Source organism: Acomys russatus, chromosome 31 (genome assembly GCF_903995435.1).
Source record: "Acomys russatus chromosome 31, mAcoRus1.1, whole genome shotgun sequence".
NCBI classification, from domain to species: domain Eukaryota; kingdom Metazoa; phylum Chordata; class Mammalia; order Rodentia; family Muridae; genus Acomys; species Acomys russatus.
The window spans coordinates 36510828-36531613 of NC_067167.1; the positions used below are offsets into that span (position 1 = coordinate 36510828).

At 44.7% G+C, this 20786-nt stretch overlaps 2 protein-coding genes across 2 annotated transcripts in view; both read left to right on the plus strand.

The window, feature by feature from the left end:
* Window positions 1-15769, plus strand: part of Ptprr (protein tyrosine phosphatase receptor type R) — a 225366-nt gene extending 209597 nt beyond the window's left edge. Inside the window, exon 14 of the mRNA XM_051172962.1 lies at window positions 14591-15769. Coding sequence (XP_051028919.1) covers window positions 14591-14684 — 94 coding nt within the window. The 3' untranslated portion in view covers window positions 14685-15769. The remainder of the gene's footprint in view (window positions 1-14590) is intronic.
* A 557-nt stretch (window positions 15770-16326) lies between these two features.
* Window positions 16327-20786, plus strand: part of Ptprb (protein tyrosine phosphatase receptor type B) — a 101389-nt gene continuing 96929 nt past the window's right edge. The window contains exons 1-2 of the mRNA XM_051139895.1: window positions 16327-16490; window positions 17921-18316. Coding sequence (XP_050995852.1) covers window positions 16436-16490; window positions 17921-18316 — 451 coding nt within the window. The 5' untranslated portion in view covers window positions 16327-16435. The remainder of the gene's footprint in view (window positions 16491-17920; window positions 18317-20786) is intronic.

The window sequence follows — 20786 nt, forward strand, 5'->3', positions numbered from 1 at the left end:
GAAGAAGAAAAAGGAAGGACAAAAGAAAACAAGAAAAAAAAATCGTCTTAAAAAATCCAGATGTCAGCTGGGCATGGTGGTGCACGCCTTTAATTCCAGCACTCAGGAAGCAGAGGCAGGCAGATCGCTGTGAGTTCGAGGCCAGCCTGGTCTACAAAGTGAACCCAGGACAGCCACGTCTACACAGAGAAACCCTGTCTTGAAAAATAAAACAAACAAACAAAAATCCAGCTGTCCCCTCTGTTCTCCTGCACTGATCTTTCTGTAGTACCTCTTCATACCTTGTCCTTCCCTCACGACCTCCCTGGCCATCTTAGCCTTCTACTTGGGACCTGTCAGACATTCCAGAATGTGTTATTCAACAGGCAGAAACTTATCTCCTTAAGACATCTCCACCATGGCCTTCGAAGCACATGACTTATCTAAGTCATAAAATAAACTCAAAAGTGTGGGGACAGGGGCAGTCTTTAGGCTTTTCTTTTCCTTCCTTCCTTCCTTTCTTTCTTTTGTTTTGTTTGTTTTTGTTTTTTTTTTTAAGAAAAAAGCAAACAAACAAACAAACAAACAAAAACCAAAGACATTAATAGGTCAGGCACAGTGGCACTTGCCTGTAGTTCCAGCACTTGGAAGGTAGTGTCAGGAGTATTTGGATTTCAAAATCATCCTCACCTGAATGACTTAGATGGACGTTAACAGGGTTTCACAATGCTCCCTGTAAAACTGCCTGACTGAACCTCACTGTTTAGGAGGCGCTTTGCCAATTGGAAGCACAAATTAGCGATAGAGCATTATAGGGTCTGAGCATCTTATTGTGGATGACAGCTGTTTCCTAAACACACGAGGTGATAGGAGCTCCATCCAAGGAGCACAGAAAAGCTGCCTGATACCAGAGTATCTCTCTACAGAGGATCTCAGAAATGCCTGTGTAGAGCAAATGTGTAAATACAGTTATTATCAGGGCATGGTGGCACCCACCTCCAAATCCCACCACTTGGGGGTGGCACAGAATGTTCCAGGTCATCCTCAGCTACATACTGAATTTGGGTGCCAGCCTGGACTGCATTAGACCCATGTTTAGAAAAAATTAAATTAAGACTGCTATTAGCAAGTCAGTCTTAGCCTAACAGAACCATGAATCCAGGCTTGGGACATCTCAGGCCCCATTTTATAGCCCCTTATACTACGAATGCTATAGACAGTGAACCTCCCCACCCTAGGAAAACATTGAGAACTTGCATTTTTTTTACTAAGGGACACAGAGGAAGGGAATCAGGATGCCAGACACATCTTGGCATGGCCTTGCTGACCACAACCAGTCATGCCACTCATGGGAAGACCTGGGACACTGATAGGAAGCAAAAAAAAAAAAAAAAAAACAGCTTAGGATGCCTTTGATGGGCAGTATCCAAACCATAGGGTGCAAGGGGAAAGGTCAGGAGAAAATAGGGATCTCCTTGTATAAAAATCTAAGATATTCCTAGATGGTGAGAGCAGAACATTCACCCAACTGTAAGATCCCTCTTACCACAGAAGTGACTCTATACAAATCCACGCGTCAAAGATGTCTGACATGAGCATAGCTTTGGAAAGATTTCCCGGTGTGTGTTTGTGAAATCCTGTGTCCCATGGCACAGGCTCTAGAGATGTGGGCTTAGGGTGGTTGTTCATCCATTGTCCTTCAGGGATGAGTCACTGCGCACATCCTACTGAATGTGTTACCAGTACCTGGCTGTGGAAAGATGAACTCCCTAGGACGCGCCATCACCCTATGTCCCTCTACGAATGGCTATAATCTGTGGGTGATGGTTTACTGAGTGTCTGATAAGTGTTATCTCCTCTTAGATAGCATTAAGGCAAAAAGTAAAGGAAAGGAAGAAGGAAGGGAGGGAGGAAGGAAGGGGGAAGGGAGGGAGGAAGGAAGGAAGGAAAGAAGGGAGGGAGGGAAGAAGGAAGGGAGGAAGAAAGGAAGGGAGGAAGAGAGGAAGGAAGGGAGGGAGGAAAGAAGGGAGGGAGGGAGGGAGAGAGGGAGGGAGGGAGGGAGGGAGAAGATTCTAAAACAACTCTGAAAAAGAAACTATAAAGATCTGAAAAGTTCTGTTGACACACTTGCCCACACTGATTTAGCCACACAAGACTCTCATGGAAGAACGCTGGAGTAGGAAAGAAAGAAGTGTAAGAAATACATACTATTCTTCTAAAGTTGGGTGGTAGAAAAAGGAGTTGAGGTTGTGTGGATTATGGAAAGAATAGTACTCAAGATCCACAGGCCTTTCTTGAACTCTCTTACACTGCGGTGTGTGTGTGTGTGTGTGTGTGTGTGTGTGTGTGTGTGTGTGTGTGTGTGTGTGTGTGTTAGTTACTGGAGATCGGAACCCAAGGCCTCACAATTGCTAGGCAAGCTTCCCACTTGTGATCTATATCCCCAACCAGCTCCTTACTTTCTTATTGTTGACACAGAGTTTAATTTAATTTATTTGCCCAAACTGACCTTGAATCCACTGTCGCCCCCGTCAGGCTTTGGCACTCCTGATTAGCCGAGCTTCCAAACCTGCGCCACCAGAACCAGCTTACACTTCGTGATCTTCTTAGCAATGGCCACTGCCCACTGGTGCTGCAAGCCTATGCACGGTGCATCTTCAGTCCCTTCACTCTCGCCACTGTGGCTCACGCCTCTAACACCAGAACTTGGGATACCACAGCAAGAGGATTACAGGGAGTTTAAGTCCATCACAGGCTATAGCGTGAACTGCCATCTTTGCACACACACAAAAAACATCTACTCATATCTCCACTGCTCCACTCACCGCTTCCTCAGAGAAGCCAAGGATGGCTAAGGGTTGAGGGAAAAAAACAAGACAGTCACTTGGATTTGGGACTTATCTCATGACTGATGAGTCAGAGAGTTTGAGCACTGGGCAGAATAAAAAATTCTGATTTGGGAAAAAGTATTACAATACATAGTGGTTGTTTAAAAACAGACAAGAGTAGGTCATTTGTACCCAAGTCACCAATCTACATGTTAGCAATGAACTCAAGAGTGCTGACTTAGGGCAGGTGTGTGAGGGTGAACAGATATACCCAGTTCCAGCGGTGACACAGACTTCCAGTGGACACTGGCAAGGCACCATTATTGCTGGTTCTCAGGCAACTTCCATCAAAAGATGCCACAGTTCTCGTGGGAGATTCATAAGTCTGTGGTTCTGCTTTTAATAATACTTCTGAGCATATTTGCAGCTAAAATAAGGTATCTTTCTTTTCTAAGTCGCACAAATTCAGCTCAAGGCACCCACGTGTGTTTTATTTAGAAGACTATTAATGGACCATCTCCTCGTCTCCATCGGTTTAGTTTTTTTGATCAAAAGCAAAGAGGGTGCTGTGATAACTGGGACTGAGGACTGTCTGCTGCGAGGGTACCTGGGCATACAACATATGACGTCAGACATCGCAGGAGCCTCTACCTTGCGTTGTGAGCCTCATGTTTGTAAATTAGTTTTCATTCTACAACTCACAATAATTCCTACATGCATTTGAAAGTCAGTGACGCATGTACCATGTTAAGTTGGTGTCCCCATGCTGTTAGGGGCTCACATGGACTTGAGGGCCCCTTTAGGAAGATGCCTTTTCAATCCCAAGGTGCAAGGGTTAGGGAGTGGTCGCTTGTGTTCTATTATCCCCTTAGCTGTTGCCTTTTGGGGTCTCGGTTACATGAAGAACAGTGACATGGTATTAATAGCTATAACATTTGCCTGCTACCTACTAGGAAAAGGGTGCTGTAAAAGTAGCTGGCCTCAGAGATAGTAGCCACAGGGCTCTTTCTTAAAGGGAAATCCTAGGCAAAAAGGATAAATGTCATGTCCCAGGTCAATTCACCTACGAAATTTCCACATGCACATATGTATGTGCATGTGTGTGCATGCATGTGTGTTCCTGTATGTGTTTGCATGTGTGCATATATACATGTGTGTGCACCTGTGTGAGAGTGTGTGCACATGAAAATGTGTATGTGTATGCGTGTGTGTGTATGCGTGTGTGTGTGTGTGTGTGTGTGTGTGTGTGTGTGTGTTAGTCCTGGAGACTGAATGCAGGGTCTCAAAAATTATATCCCCAGCTCTGTTTTTGCTTTTTATTTTGAAGCACAGTCCTACTAAGTTGCTCAAGATGGCTTTGAACTCACTGTGTGGCTGAGACAAACCCTCAACTTGAGGTTCTGCTGCGTCAGCCACTCATGTAGCTGGTAATAAGGCCTGTACAGCAGGCATGCTTTTTTTTTTTTAACACTCTAAACTGAATTTCTAATTTTACTCATATTTTTAAACAGTTAGATTTGAGATTTTGTTGGTTTAGTGGATGTTTTCAGGAGTGGGGGCTTCTGTACTAACATTTTCACATTGATCCTGAACTGCTTGTCATATTTCTGGTGATTTTAATTTAGATCAGTCCTAATGCTGCAGTCCTTTAATACAGTTCCTCGTGTTGCGGTGACCCTCCAACTATAAATTATTCTCGTTGCTACTTCATAACTGTAAATTTGCTACTGTTATGAGCCAAAATGTAAATATTTTGGAGAACAGGGGTTTGCCAGTGGAGGTGATGACTCGCAGGTTGAGAACCGCTGGCTTAGAGTCTTTATTATTAGCACCCACAGCTGCTAAACATGGAGCACTCTCTGTTGGCTGACGTGGAAAGAGATGTTTCAGTCAGTCACGCTTTTCTATTGAGATAGTTGCTATGTGTGCATAGCTTGGCAATTTAAGAATAAAATGAGATGAAAGACAGGACCCATTATGTTAGTATCAGCATGGACACAGTGTGAACATTTTGCACTACTTAGAAAGCCCTTTTGTGTTTCAGTTAGTTTTCTGATCTCTAATACTGCTAATTAGGAATTCAACTGCTGTGGAGCTGTATCAACTGGCAGCCCTTCGCCATGTAATCCAAGCGCTCCTGCAGCGTTGTTCTCAACTGTGGGTCGTGACCCCTTTGGGGATCAAAAGACCCTTTCACAGGGGCCACTAAGACCATCTTCCTGTCACACATTTACATTATGGTTCATAACAGTAGCAAGATTACAGTTACCGAGTAGCAATACAAGTAAGTTTATGGTTGGGGGCGGGAGATCACTATAACATGAGGAACTGTATCAAGGGGTTGCAGTGTGGGGAAGGCTGAGAGCCACTGCCCTACAGCAAGATGGAGGGCGTAGACAGGAAAATCCCAGGGAGCTAATGGGCCTGCTAGACTTGCATACACAAAGGTAAACAATAAAGACCTCCTGACTCAATGAGACGGGAAGGCAAGGACCAACACTCTGGACATACGCGCGGCACACACACACACACACACACACACACACACACACACACAAAGACAGCTGTAACTCATAGTGATAAGTTACTGAGAACACTGAGGGCCTGCCTCATAGACATTACAAGAGAATGGCTAAAAAACAGCCTGTGAGTGTCTGAAGGCGTCCAGCGGGGAGGAAAAGGATATGTGCCGTGGCATATTGCTCTCAGACATGTCCCCCAATCCCCCCGGAACCTCTGAGTACTGGCAGAACTTGAAAACAGAATGTGGGAAGTGAAGCTCACAATGGAATCTCTGAATCCAAGGCCTTTTATCACATTCCTTGATCCCCTTGACAGGAACAGGAAGCAATCCGTCTAATCCTGGTGTTCTGAGTTCCTGAAGTCTAGCAGGCTCTGTGCGCCCTTGCCTCGGGGGCCTTCAAGTAGAATGCTCTCCGTGGCTTCACTTGTGGCTTCCAAGACAAGGACAGAGTGCATCATGTCACTGTTTAAATGTTTTCATTACTCACTTCAGTTTGATAAGCTCCTGGGTTGTGTTGTTGTTGTTGTTTTAGCATGCCCATCTTAGAGAAGGAATAGGCGTGCCGGCAATATCCTATTCTAAAGAACGTCCTCAAGGATTCTTCGTCTCCAGAATGCAGCTGAAACAATGTCAGCTCTAAGGCTTCTACTCCTTATTGTAAAGTTATCGAGCATGGCCTGACATCCATCGCATTTCTGTGCCCCCAACAAACCACAATGCTACACGTAGTGAGTGAGTTTCAAAGACCTCGGAGGCAGGAGGGAGGGGTGTGGGCATCAGAAATTCTGAATTTTGGATTACTTATTCTCAGGACATCTAGAGATGAGGTCCTGGAAGTCGGTGTGTGTTTTCCTGACGTTCTGGCTTTTGAGATCCTGGTAAGAGGCCCTCTCTGTAAACCAGGTTTCACAATGGAGTCTTCCAAGGACTGCCAGCTGGGGGATAATTTGGATGTCAGCCTACTTATTCAGTAGTGGGAAGAAGAGTTTTCAGGGAGAAAACTTAATCTTGAAAACAGTGCTTGAGATAGTTTTGGGGATGTACCTCAACTGGCGGAGGGCTTGCCCAGCATGCCCAAAGCCCAGGCTCAATCCTCAGCACTGTGTAAACCGGGAATAAGTAAAATACATTTAAATACCAGCACTTGGGAGGTAGAGTCAGGGGAATTGGAGGTTCAGGGTCGTTCTTTTGTTTTGATTTTTCTGTTGTTTTATAAATGTAAGGACTGGAGATCAATACTCAGAACCCATGTTTAGAAAAAGTTGCGTGTAGTAGTGTGAGTGTGTGTTCCCAGTGCTGGAGTGTCAGAGACATGCAGATCTCTGGGGCTTGTGGATCATAGCCTACTTTGAAAGTACAGGCCAGTGAGGGCCCTGCTTACAGAAAGAGGACAGTGTCTGACAAGTGACACTTGAGGTTGTTCTCTGGCTTTCATATACACACTTGCACATATGTACACATACAAAAAAAATATCTTTCCAAAATGGGGCATGGTTACGTTTTAGTTCTCCCTTGCTTTTTGTTTTTGTTTCATTTTGCTTTTAAGACAGAATCTTTTTATTATGTAGCCCTGCCTTTCCTGGAACTCCCTACGTAGACCAGGCTGACCATGAACTCCACCTGCCTCGGCCTCCTTAGTGCTAAGATTAAAGGCTCGAGTCACCACATCTGTCTTTGTTTTGTTTTTTGAAGCAGGGGCTCATGGGGCCCAGTCTGGCCACCAGTTCCCGGTTGCCCCGCCCCACCTCTCATGTAATGGGATTACAGACTTGAACCACCACACCCATCTACACTCTCCTTTCTTGACGTGTGACATCTGCTAGAGATGTGGGAAAACTTGAGGTGGAGGGGCTGGCACACCTCACAGCTGGCGTCGCACTGGGACAGCCGACCCAGCCTCGCTTGACTCATGCCAAAGCCATCAGAGCTTTACCCATGAGGCACATTGATGTCTACACCTTTTGTTCTAAATTTACTGTACCAAATTTTACCAAAAGAATTCCAGAGTTGAAAAAAAAAAAAAGCAAAGGCTGGAGAGTTCCATTGTTAGCCCAGAAGTGAGTCACTGCTGCAGAATTCCTTCTGTGTACTGATTAGACCGGATGCTGGCTGGGCGGTGCAGCAGGAAAGGCTGTAGCTCTGTGTGTGTGTGTGTGTGTGTGTGTGTGTGTGTGTGTGCGTGTGTGTGTGTGTGTGTGTAGTCATAAAAGGTCACAATTTTAACATGTTAAAAGCCAAAGCTCTTTCCTGGGCATCTGTTAGACTTGGAGAGTTTTTTTGTTTTGGTTTTTTGGTTTTTTGGTTTTGTTTTGTTTTGTTTTTTGTTTTTCTGGTCTTGTTTTGATTTTGTCCAAAATACTGTCTCACTTGCAAATTGTGGGCAGAGTAGTCCTACATTTTTTTGGACTTGACCTCTACGCTCAGCAGACACTGTTACACGCTTCTCGACGCGGGAAGGAGCTGATGCTGGTTTCTGGGTTTGGCAGAGCTAATGAGATGTGGTCTCTGGCATGTCTAGCAGGGCAGCATCGCTAAATCCTTTCTAGTCTAGTTAATGGTCTCCCTACTCTATGGCCACAAGGAGAGCTGAGCCGGCAGCACCTTCATAGTAAAGGGCCCGCTTTGTTGTCAGAGCATAGGGTTTCACATAAACAGGATAGACAATTAATCTAGAATCCAAACCCAGGCCTTCCTAGAGGGACTCGCCAGAACCTCCCTAGGACTTGGGGCTGACCCATGACTGTGCCAAGCAACCGCAGTCAGCGATCAGCTCAGGCATAGTGTTAACTGAACACTGGTTCAAAGAGCAATGGCATGCAGCATTTATTTAGTACCTGAGCACCTGCAGCCATTGTGCTCAGCACTGGTGAATTACCAGCCATTGTGCTCAGCACTGGTGAATTATCAGCCATTGTGCTCAGCACTGGTGAATTATCAGCCATTGTGCTCAGCACTGGTGAATTATCTGTTCAGCCCTGAAAAACTTGAAACCTTATTAGGCAATGTGTTTACTTGCCAGGTCAGTGTTCTTCAAGCTCTTTTGTGAGTGTGAACAATGGAAATTTCTTGCAGACAAAATCTTCCACAGATCACCAATGACAACAGTCACTAAAGGCGATGCTATGCTAGTGGCAGCTGGCTCTGGCGGGGACTCTTGGCCATCTCGCCTCCTCTTCTTCCTCCCTGATACCACTGGGAGCCAGGCACTCCCAGGGTCCCTCTGACTGTCCTGCAGCTAAACAATCATGTGCTCCGACATATTTAGTGCTCATAGTGAGATGATAGCTGTCACTCATATTATTTTATAAGCGGGGGGGGAAAAAAGCCAAGTTATCGGGGAGGAGATAAATAATCCTCCTAAAGTCGGAGTTCTCTAGAACAATGATGCTCTCCGGTATGGTGACATCCTCCTGTAATCTCATCACTTGGAAGGATGAGGCAGGAGGATTATAGGAGTTTGAGCCAAGCCTGGCCTATTTAGCAAGACTCTGTCTCAAAAATGACGACAATAAAAATTAATTGATTAAATCACAAAGCTAGTAGATTTACAAGCAAGAGCTTGCACCCGAAGTGGGCCAGACTCCAAGCCCACTGCTTCCCTTTGTACCAGCTGCCTCTTCTATAGCTGTCTCATTGTGTAGAAGCATATTTTGTATGATTTCCATCCAGACTTGCCCAGCCTGGACCAACTTGTCCTTCGTCTTCCAAGGCCGACAGAGAATTGACACTGGAATTTCCCAACTGGTCCTGTTTGACTAGAAGATACTATTTTTACATGGTACCCGCACAAGCTTAGCTTTGTCTAAGCATTTTAAATGGATTATCCCATTTGCTCCTCAAACGGTGCTAAGAAGTAGGTCCAACCGCTGCGCTGCCTCACTGGTTTTGCACGTGGAAAAAACAAGAACACTGCAAAGATGACATAATAAGGTGAAACACACAATATGTAATGGAGACAGAATTTCTCTTGACAACGGCATGTGCTGAGTTTGATTTTGCTCTGTCTTGGCCTCTTAACATACTTTGGCCCTTGTTGGTAATGGACGTGACACTTTGGCATTCCAGACCTTTCCAAACCCATAACCACTGGAGTAGCTGAGGATCTCTTACCATCTCTGTTTTGCATGCTTTTGTCTTTTTGTCTTTTGAAGTAGTCATATGTGGCATGGCTGGCCTTGAACTCCTGGTCCTCCCTCCTGTACCTAGCGAGGGCTGAGGTCATAGGCCTGTGGGCCCAGATGACTTTATTCCCTTTTGATTAATACCCACTTAGGAGTACACATAAGCTATAACTTAGCCCATGGCACTTAGTGAAACCTGAATTTGTACCTAAAGAGAATTCTTCAGTTCCATAATGGCCAAGCAACAGAGCTAACTTCCAGCCTTCCCTGCCAGTTTCGGAGCGAAGGAGGCCAAATTTTCTAGCCCTTGAGCCATGGTGGAAATCTTTGTAAAACCTTAGCTTTGGCTGAGTTCCAACTCTGAGCTACTGGAGGTAATGGATTCTCTAGTGTCTGCTCTCTCAGTGGCAGTTGCGGGGTGCCTGTTGGGGTTTTGTTTGTTTTTGATTGACAGTGGCTGTTCTCAAAGAACTAGATAAAAGGATCCCTACTTCTTGCCTTCTCGAACCAGTTCACACTAGAAACTGGGTATTTCAGCAAATCCACGGAGCCTCATCTGAGTGGGAAGGTGCCCAGGATCAATATTGCTAAACTGGGTCGGGGGTGAAATGTCATGACACTCTCTTAAATATCCCACAACCTATAGAGCTATGTTCACTTATTCCACCCACACACAAAAATATTTGCATACTCTACTAGCCTCCTGAGTTTGTTTTGTGTTTTGTTTCATATTATCAGCTTACAAAAGAAAAATGTATTTTCCCCAGAACAGAATAGAACCCCGAAGGGTAGCCCTAGGCTTTGAGTTCTTACACAGGGTCAACAGAATCTCCTGTATACCAATGTATTCTGAGAAATAGTTATTAAGTATTTCCTAAGACGATTGGGACACGTTCTTAAATTCGAACCCACACCTAATGCACTTTGCTTTAGGGTGTGGCTTATCTATTTTCACATAATATAAAAATATCATGGCCTGGATTATTTGCTTGATAGATTGCCTATTTAATGAAAGAGCTGCTAAGCGTTTTCCCTGTAGCAAGTATGAAAAGGAATGGCAGGAGAGACCTTAGAAACCTACAGCTTATCCGAAAACAATTTTAAGATGAGATTAAACAATGCGTATCTTATCAAATTACTTATCATAAAGATGTCATCTATTTTTTGACCTGTCTTTTTTTTTTTTTCCTCTCATTTTGTCTTAAATAAATGACATAGGTGGGATGCAAAGCATGCTTGCTAAGTGCCTGGAAGGCTCAGTACTGGAAGTGAGAAATGAAAGGCCAATCTAATGAGTGTTAGAAATAGTGATTTATGACACAAGAACATTGTGCTCAGACAAAGAAGGAACAAGTTAAAATTGACAGGAACAAACGTTAAGTTCCTATGTGTAATTTCAAATTTTCAATAGCTTGAATACAGAATGGGGGGCGGAGGAAGGCCATAATTTTCACATTTATAAACAGTCCTGCTGGCTTTTAATTAACCTAGGATGCTTTCACATGGGCGCCACGCGGGCTGGCACTGTGGCCTCACCTCCTGGTGCACCTGCAGATGTAACCTCAGTGCTTTACAATGAGTGGCTAAGGGAGAAAATACGCTGCTGTCAGGATCCCATCAGGAACAGAAACGGCGCTGTCGGAAGGCCTGGTTTCATGAAACAGTGGGTAGAAGTCGGTGAGTGACCGGGAAGCCAGGCAGTAGGCGGCCATTGGTGAGTGACGGGGAAGCCAGGCCTCCCAGAGATGCTGAGTAACTACAGGATGTTTAGTCTAGAGTGGAAAGATTATGGGACTTCGATGGTTGTTTTCATCATTCGGAGAACTATTGTGTGATGACTACAAGGGGATCTTGAGACCTCTTGGGGTTATTTCAGTTGGCCAATAGGGTGAAAATGTTGAGAGAGAATTTCATTTTGATGCCTTTGGAAGCCTTCCCCTAAAGCACTCTCTAGCCACGAGCATTCCATTAGCTGGCTAACCACCCAGCCTGTAGAGAAACAAGCTTTTGCCAGTAATTCCGATGAATGACTTTTTTTTTTTTTTAAGATTTATTTATTTTATGCATATGAGTGCAGTCTTCATGGACACCAGAAGAGGGCATTGGATCCTATTACAGATGCTTGTGAGCCACCATGTAGTTGCTGGGAATTGAGCTCAGGACCTCTGGAAGAGCAGCCAGTGCTCTTAACCACTGAGCCATCTCTCCAGGCACCCTACCCCCCCACACCCCATAAATGATCTTTGAGGATTCCTCAGATGCTATTTCTTTTGTTCTTATTTTCCAAACGAAGTGGAAAATAACACCACCTTTCCTGTGTCTTCCTGAAGCTCTCAGATCCACAAGAGTTTTGCCAGAGGGCAGTGTGTGTTCTCAGCTGCCTCACCTTCACTGGCTGCAGCAACCTCCACTTAGTTAACCGAGTCTGTTAGAGTCAACAGAACTTAGTTACAGTGAATCTGGTCCGACCGTGATCACATACCGCCGATCCTCCTCTGGTGAAACACTTACAAGGACCTTAACTGTGACTCCTTTAGTCCACTAACTGGACATACAAATGCCAGTGTGGAACAGAGCAGTCAAAAAAAGGGGAGATCTTTCCCCAAGGTGGGGTGAATGGTAAGAGGAAGTTCACAGACCAGAGAGAGCCATGAGGGGCAGTGCACTCAGAGGTTCCACTTACAGCCTACAGCTTGACGTGGGAGTATCTATTCTCTGAAGGTCAAAGGAAGGGAGGTGCCTCCTGGTGCCCTGCAGCTGCCCTCATATTTACTGTGGCTGCATCTCCTAACCTTTGCAGTCTAGACTAGCATCTCCTGAACACCTGCTATGGTCTTTTTTTTTTTTTTTTTTTTTTTTAATGTTCCCAGACCTCATCACACAACTAGGAAGAGAACGTGACTCCTCAGCCGCCATCTCTGTTGTCACCTTCTGACAACTCAGTCAATGCTTGGAAAGCAAAATGTACAGTTCTAGTGGAAAAGACCTGTGGTGATATTTTTTTTGCAAAGAAGTCGCTACCACAGGAAATTGAAGTTACCTCTTTGTTTCTTGCCGAATAGATGGTATTGGCACCATGCCAAAGCTGGCCGGGGACTCACTGCTCAGCTCAGGGGATGTTTTCTTTCTGCTTTAGTGGTTTGACAGGCTAGGCAAGCACAGAGACAAGGCTAATTTCAGCTATGGTTAACCAGACATCATGGGACAGTGGGAACAACACTTCTAAGTTGGAAATGCGTACACGATCCGAAAATTATGTTGAACATACCACAACTTAAGGGGAAAAAAACTAGATAAAGCAAAGACTGAAGCTAGGACCCATTGTGTGACTGAAGGGTTATACAGAGGTTATAAGAATTAAGAATCTAGATAGGTACTATCAGGATGCTCTTATTCAGTGAAATGAAAAGCAGGCCACTTTTTATATTAGCGTCTGATGGTTTTATCAAGCTGAAGAATCGTCACCCTAGGAGAAAACCTGATGGAAGTATTGTGTGTGTGTGTGTGTGTGTGTGTGTGTGTGTGTGTGTGTGTGTGTGTGTATATATATATATGTATATATATATATATATATATATATATATATATATATATACATACATACATACATACATATGGGCATAATAAGCAGCAGCAGCTTTTCTCTCAGAGCAGCTGCCTTCCACTGAGCTATGTCACAGCGGGGTGGGGCGGGGGGCAAGCTGAACAGCTGGTGATGACAATGGTCCCAATGAGAAGGAAAAGCGGGAGCCAATTCCCAGTTTCCAGCCAGCTGAAGGCCCCACCCACTATTGTGTTTAGATGCTAGCACACCCAAAGGTTGCTGGGTGTCCAAAGAGCCTTAAACAAACCACTGTACGGTAGGTCTCTGACTTGCATGAAGAGCAGAAGAGCAATAGATCACTGCTCAGCTGTGTTTTGTTAACCTGCTTCCATCACTTTTAACCCAAATGCACAGTGCAGTGTAACAGAAGAAGAATGTGGCTCCTGTGAAGTAGAGCGGCCACTCCCGCTGCCCTGAGTTTACCCAGTGCTCAGAACCTGGTGACACAGTCACTGTCTTACTTTAGCAGAGGAGGGGAACAAGACCAAATGGTTCTAAGGAATGTGTGTAAACCACACAGTTAAAAATTAGAACAAGAGGTATTTGAGTTGGATGGCCTGGCTCGTTCCAGAGTCTAAGCATACATCTTTGAGGTTCTATCACTGCTCTGGTAACAGTACATAGATTAAAAAAAAAAAAAAAAAAAAAAAAAAAACAGTTCTGGGAGGCAGGAGGATCAAGGTTCAAAGTCACCCTCTACAACAGAGTCAGTTCAATACTGGCCTAAGCTATAGGAGACCCTGTCTCAAAACACTAGATGTGTCTGTGTGGCTGTGTGTCTGTGCACATACATATCTCCATACATACATGCACATATACATATATCGATACACACATAAATATGCACAGATATCTATAAAGAGAGAGAATAATGTGTTGCTTAAGGATGTAGAGACGTCCTAGAATGTGTATCATTAGACAGCTTTGTTGTTGTATGAACCTTGTAATGGTATACATGGAAAAAAGCCCTGGGTAGCATAGCCCGCTGCACAGCTAGATGAGGTGCTACAGGTACAGCACTCCCTCCTCCTCCCAAAGGCACCAGGGACCAATGAAAGCACAAGAGCAGAGGATACAGTCTAGAGGTGCAATAACTATGAGCTGCATGCGGTGGCTGCTGGCCTAACGTGTCACACAGTTACTTTCCCAGTCAAGTTTTACATGCCAAGTAACAGTAGGAAGTATAGTGAATGCCAATGCTATCAACAAAGTTGCTTATCATCACTATTCATCCTTAGGGAATGGGCGTAACTACAACTCTCAGCGCGTAGGGTTTTTCACACCATCATCATCATCATCATTAACCAATGGGTGATGGGTCATGATATGACATTGTTGCACTGCCTATGACTGAGTTGACCCATTAACTTCATCAGCCAGGATGGTAAAAAGAATAGCAAAAAAAAAAAAAAAAAATTATTAGCTCAGCTATTGTGCGTGTGTGCCATAACACTCTAGTTGTAGTGTCATGATTAGGTTACAGTATTTTAAGGAGTCAGCAAAACTGAGTTATCTCTTGATCTCTTCCACGCAGGGGCGGCATGGTCCAAACCAGTGAGCAGTATGAATTTGTGCACCATGCTCTGTGCCTGTTTGAGAGCAGACTTTCACCAGAGACTGTCCAGTGACTCTGAAGATTTACCAGAGCGTCAGTCTCTCACCTACCGGAGGCTCCTAGAAGGAGCTCTCTGCAATGGATGAGGAGTCCAGAGCCAGCCTGAGGCATGGGTTGTGGAAGACCTGGCAACATAAAAGATTGCCAGCCCTTTGTGTATAGGAATGCATTTGTAGGAGCCCTCCCAAATTATTTTGAGGGTCCGATGCTAATGGAGGTATGATAATTTCTCACACAGCCTGAGGAGGCTTTTGTTTTGTCTGGGTTGACTATCTGCTGCACAGAATCTATGTATGTAATATACAGTGACTGTCATTGTGACGACGGGACACGCTGCTGAAGATGTCGTTACCATGCGTTTAGATGCTTTAATGTCCATAAGGCCTGTCTTGTGACTGGACTGTCAGTTGATCAACTGCTCCTGTTTTAAGTGCTATTTCCTAACTCAGTTACCAGAATCTTGCTGCTAAAGTTGCAAGTTGATTGATAACAGATTTTTAACAAGTATGTTTTTGTTTTTGGGGAAAAAAAGTCAAATACACTAACTATTTTATATGGAAATATGTCTTGATTATATCTACTAAATGTGTATTTATAGTACCTCCTATGGATCAATTACAGAGCACAATGATTGTCATTGGATGTATATATGAATATATATACACATATATATTCTGTTATTAGGCATAGAGGTGGCTCCTGTTTCATAACTGTAACCACTAGATTTCTACGTTGTGACTTGCTTTACTTTAAAAGGGGATAGACAAATTTGCAATCGTTATGAAGCACCGATCATTTTGAATGCTCATCTCTCTTTTACTGACAAGGGATTGTTGAATTTGCTGTCTACCCGCAATCTCTCTCCCAGTAAGAGGCAGGTACCTTTGGGGATGTTCCAGCCTGTCTGGTTCCCAAAGCTCTTCTGAGGACACTGCTGTGCGTGTCCCTACATTTCTAAAAGGTTTCATTCCTCAAGAGATAAACGAAGGGAAAATAACTATGCTCAGAAAACAGGAGACCTTTTCCTCACCTGTGAATTTTCAATGCAACAAAGTGGACTTTCTTTCATACCACCAATAAATGACTCTTAACAGTAAATACTGAGTGAAGAACATTCTTTCCTTTCCCCTGATTGCGGGTAAACTGAAGTAGGTAATACGACAGATTTAAGTGTAGTCTTTTCCCCCCCCACTGCTAGGGTAGGGTGGGGGCTGGGGATTGACTCTTTCCAAACGCAATCTTGTATTCACTTGAGATATACTGACCCAGACGTGCCGTCATTACGTGGCTCCCCTTGTAGATGCCAGCATCTCATTATACAAACAGTGCATGTTTGTGTCTTCAAAGCACTTGTCACAGACCCAGTAAATGACATGGCTTACCTATCCTGGGCAGAATCATGTCACCTGAAGAGAAGCCGTGAAACAGGAAGACTTGGTTACCTAACATCACAGTTTTCTTTCTCCGTCTTGAGGTTAAGAAGTAGTCACGTGCAGAGGGGATGGCAGGGGAGGACTTTCTGGGGTTATTCTGGCTCCTGGAGGCTGGCCCTACATTTCAAAAAGAGATGATCTTTATCCCTTCTTTCTAAGGAAACAGACAAAAGGACACTGGTGTAAAACTTCCCCCAAACAATTCAATTGGAGGAAGTGTGTCACGGACTTGTCCTCTCTCCGTGAAGCACATTTCCTTCCTACTCTTTGCCTCTCTTATCTGGGAGAGTTTTTTCCCCCAAGCAAAGCATGAACGGTTGTTAAGTGGAAAATGGAGGCTGAGTTTTGCGTGACGATTCTAACCTGCTTGATCCTCGGGAGCCTGGGTGAGTGGGTCTGCCTCAGTTCCCTGAGATATCTCTTTCTCAAAGTCAGCCGAGGAGGCTGCCAGCCTTTGGAAAAGCAGCTGAAGGGAGTCAGAATTGGAGCCAGGTCTCCACAGCGGTGTAGCCAAAGACGATGAGGAGGGTGGGGGGATAAAAGGAGAGAGTTCTAGCTACACTCCTGAGATTTCTCTCTAGAACAAAATAATCATTTACCGAGTGCCTGGGGCAGCTCAGCCCAGAATGGGCCTCAGGGTGAGGAGCCCTGGGCAGACAGCTTTTATTATTAACATATATAACAAGCTATAACATTCTCTGGTGTTTTTCTCCAATCAAATTATAGTTTTACTTTCTTTCGTGTTAAAGAAAAAATATATACATAAGGAATGTGATTAAAGAGAATGAGGAAGTGTGATTTGTCACTCAGAAGGAGTGAATAGCTCCGTGGGAAAGCTAGCTAGTTTAGGTCAAAAACTCATTGGAAGTGATTTCTCAGCCTGAAACAGTTTTTACTGTGAATGCTTAAAAACTGGGCATTTAGTCTTCAAGAAGTGCTGGCACTTTTTAAGTGTGTTAGTGTTTGGTGGAAAACTATAGACATTGTCGCCAGATCAATGCCTCTCTCTCAGCAGAATTGCAGGGACTTTGCCTCTGATGATCAGTACTTTTGTTGTTGGCTGCCAGCCACAAGTCGTGCTTGGGGAAACGGAAAGCTCCCTTGGATCTTCATCTTTGAATAAAAGTGCCCAGTTTTCAAAGTGTTTATTTAGACTATGCAACTTGAAAGCAAATGTTTACTTATTCTGTGAACTGTGACTGAGGTGGGGGCCTGGCTCTCTTTCCCATGATGGGACAGGCTACGGTATGAACGACAGCAAATGGTTAGAGGGGACTGAGCTTTGTACCAAATTAACTTTGGTAATGCACAGAGAGCTCTGAATTTGTCTTTCCTCATCCAATGAAAAGCCATAATCTTTGGGTGACTTTGTTTCTTTCCCACGAGTTCTTTCATTTTTCCAATGGAGGGATAAGTTCCTACCAAGTCATATGAAAGTTTAACAGGCAGGTGCTACAGATGATGTTTTGATACCTTCCCTTGTCAGCCTGAAGATGTTCTGTTGGTGTTTCTGGCTTCTCTTGTTTTATTAGTGGGATGACTGATTGCTTTGAGGTGGTGCTTTGGTTGCTGTGTCACTTGCTTGATTGGTTGAGTTTGGGGGAATGTTTGGGGCTTGGTTGGTTGGGTTTGGCGGGGGGGGGTGTTATTTGCTTATCTCTTTGCCTTAGGAATGAGGTCCCATGAGCTAAATCTGAGACTGTTCCCTCACAATGCTAGAAAGATCAAAATATAAGTAAACCTGGCATTTTTAATTTGCCTGATTCCACTGCTTATTGGCCCCTACACGGTACTTCATAAGTCTTTCATCTTCCAGAGGGGTTCCAGATAGTCCATGTCCGTAAACAGCAGTGCCTCTCCGTAAATCAGAAGGTTTCCATGGCCTCGTGCAATGGCACCAGCCAGAACCAGCAGTGGCTGTCGACTGCAAACGGGAAGTTCCTCCACATTAAATCTGGACTGTGCCTGAGCATCTCCAACTCCTCAAGGGGTCCTTTCCAACCAGCAGTTGTCACTCCCTGTGACCAGGCACCCCGATGGACCTGTCATGAGCAGGAAGGTTTCCTGGAGGTAGAAAACACCTCTCTCTTTCTCAAGAAACAAAACCGTAAGGTTGTGGTCAGGAAGATCAGTAAGTACCTCGATAGCTGGATGAAACTGGGCATCAGCGAGGAGGGGGAACTGGTCAATGGAAGCCTCTGTCTAAAGCAAGGTGAGTGACTGCTTTCAGAGTCGGTTCTGCAAGTCATTCTGCTAGCTGTCTAGTCTTCTCAAAGCCCACGGAGAACCGTGTGCTCCAATCTACATCCTTTGGGAGATACATAGCCACTAACAGAAGCATATTAAGTGATACCCAACAACTTCTATGCCTTTGTTACTTATCTTCCTTTATTTTCCTGTATTCACTCACATTTTAAAGTGTGTGTGTGTGTGTGTGTGTGTGTGTGTGTGTGTGTGTGTGCACATAGGCACAAAGTCTCCTGTGAACGACGCTTTTTCCATGTAGAAAGGTCAGAAGGTCAGAGGATACCCTTGGGTCTCAGACCTTGACTTCCACCTTATTTGAGGCCATATCTCTTGTGGTTGACCCCTGCATGCACCACGCTAGGTAGGCTACAAGCCTGTGGGAATCCTCCTGTCTCTGTCTCTCACCTCAAGCTAGGAGAGCCGAGATTACAGGTTTGTGCTATTGAACTCGTGCCTTGCAAAGGTTTATGCAGATCTGAACTCGGGTTTTCATACCCACTGAGTCATCTCCTCAGGTCCAGGAGGAAAAAAAAATGTTTCTTGAAACTGTCCTTTGTGCCAGACACTATGATCAAGCACTAGTAGGTATTGGACTATAGTCCAGGAAGATACACAGCATGAACATGTGATGACTGAAGTTAGTGGCCGACAAGTTAGCTTCTCCTGGCCTGGAAGCTTCTGACCTTGGAACAGGCAGGCGCCTCACAAAGCAGGAATGCTACTAAGTCATGCTTTTGAAATCTCTCATATTGATGTTCACATCATTTGAAGGTATCATGGGTTTTCTTTTGTTGTTGTTGTTGTTGTTTTTTAATAGTAAAACCCAATGTGTAGTCATAGATCTTTCTAATTTGTTGATCATTAGTGTCCACACATGATAAATACACATGAATATTTGTACACACATGCACAAATTTCTGGTTCAGTGCATAATTAGTCCTGAAGATGGACATTTGTGGAATGAAGATGCAGCTTCGCCTTCTCCTGAAGTTAACAGTTTTCATGGTGCAGCTGCTCCTCCATTAGAGGAAGCAAAGGAAGGTAAAACTCACAGAATCACAGTCCAGTGGGTGTAAAAGAGCCTTCGGATGACTGGGAGAATCACTGAGAGATGAGTCTCCACAGAGAATGAAAGCTGATCTGAATCCCAGTTAACTCCTTGACCAGCGTTCATCCCTTGTAAGAGTGCTTCCCAATGTTTCCCAGTGCTTCCTAGTGTTTCCCAGTGCTTCCCGGTGCTTCCCAATGCTCCCCGGTGCTTCCCAATGCTCCCCGGTGCTTCCCAATGCTCCCCGGTGCTTCCCAGTGCTCCCCAGTGCTTCTCAGTGCTCCCCAGTGTTCCCAATGTTTCCCAGTGCTTCCCAGTCTTCCCAGTGCTTCCCAATGTTTTCCCAGTGCTTCCCAATGTTTCCCAGTGCTTCCCAGGGCTTCTCAGTCTTCCCAGTGCTTCTGAGTCTTCCCAGTGCTTCTGAGTCTTCCCAGTTTTCCCAGTGCTTCCCAGGGTTTCCCAGTGCTTCCCAGTCTTCCCAGTTCATCCTAGCACTGAACCTTTGCCTTTCTTCCAGCTGGTTGCGTGACAGTGCCCTGGGGAGAAGGCAGAACTCATTAAAAATGCACATTCCCAAGATTCCTTCACAGCCCTCTCCCTCAACAACCACCTCAAGATTCTGAGTCCTGAACTGTGTACCTAATGTGGGGGGCATAGTCCTTTTTGGGGATCAACATCTATCAAATCTTTTTTTAGTTACCTGCCTCTGAGGCTGATTTGTACTTTTCTACCATGCTAATCTTTTTTTTAACACACATTCATTCATTCATTCCCTTTACATCCTGATTGTAACCCCATCCCTCCTCACCTCCCAGTCCCACCCTCCCTCTTTCTCCCCTATCCTCCCTCCCCTACTCCTCAGAAAAGGAGAGCCCCCCTTTCCCGTACACACCAGCTCATCAAGTTGTGTCAGGACTGAGTGTGTCCTCTTCCCCTGTGGCCTGGCAAGGTAAAAAAAATACAGTAGTCTAATAAAAAATTCAACTTTATCAGACAGTGTGCAGCACACAGAGCCAGTAGTTTTTGCCCTGTGGTTGGTTGGTTCAGGTCTGTCCTGAATGACATAGAACCATGGTAAGTGTAACAGCTGCACTGCGACCCACAAGAAGTAAGCTCCATCTCTAACCTCAGGTCGTGGGAGGCAGTGTTTCCCTCCACGCCACATGCAAGGCCTTGGTTCTCAAAGACCAGGTCTTACTGTGTGGCCCAGACTGACCTGAAACCCACAAGCTGTGGGTCGTACTTACTGAGGAGACTTCCTCCCACGTGCTGAGATTCCAGGTGTGTGCTACCACACCCAACCTGAACCAGCTGGAAATTAGTTATGTCTTCAAATCACTGTCTTAAAGCAATTTTTAAAAAACAGATCTCTAAAGCCATTATTGGA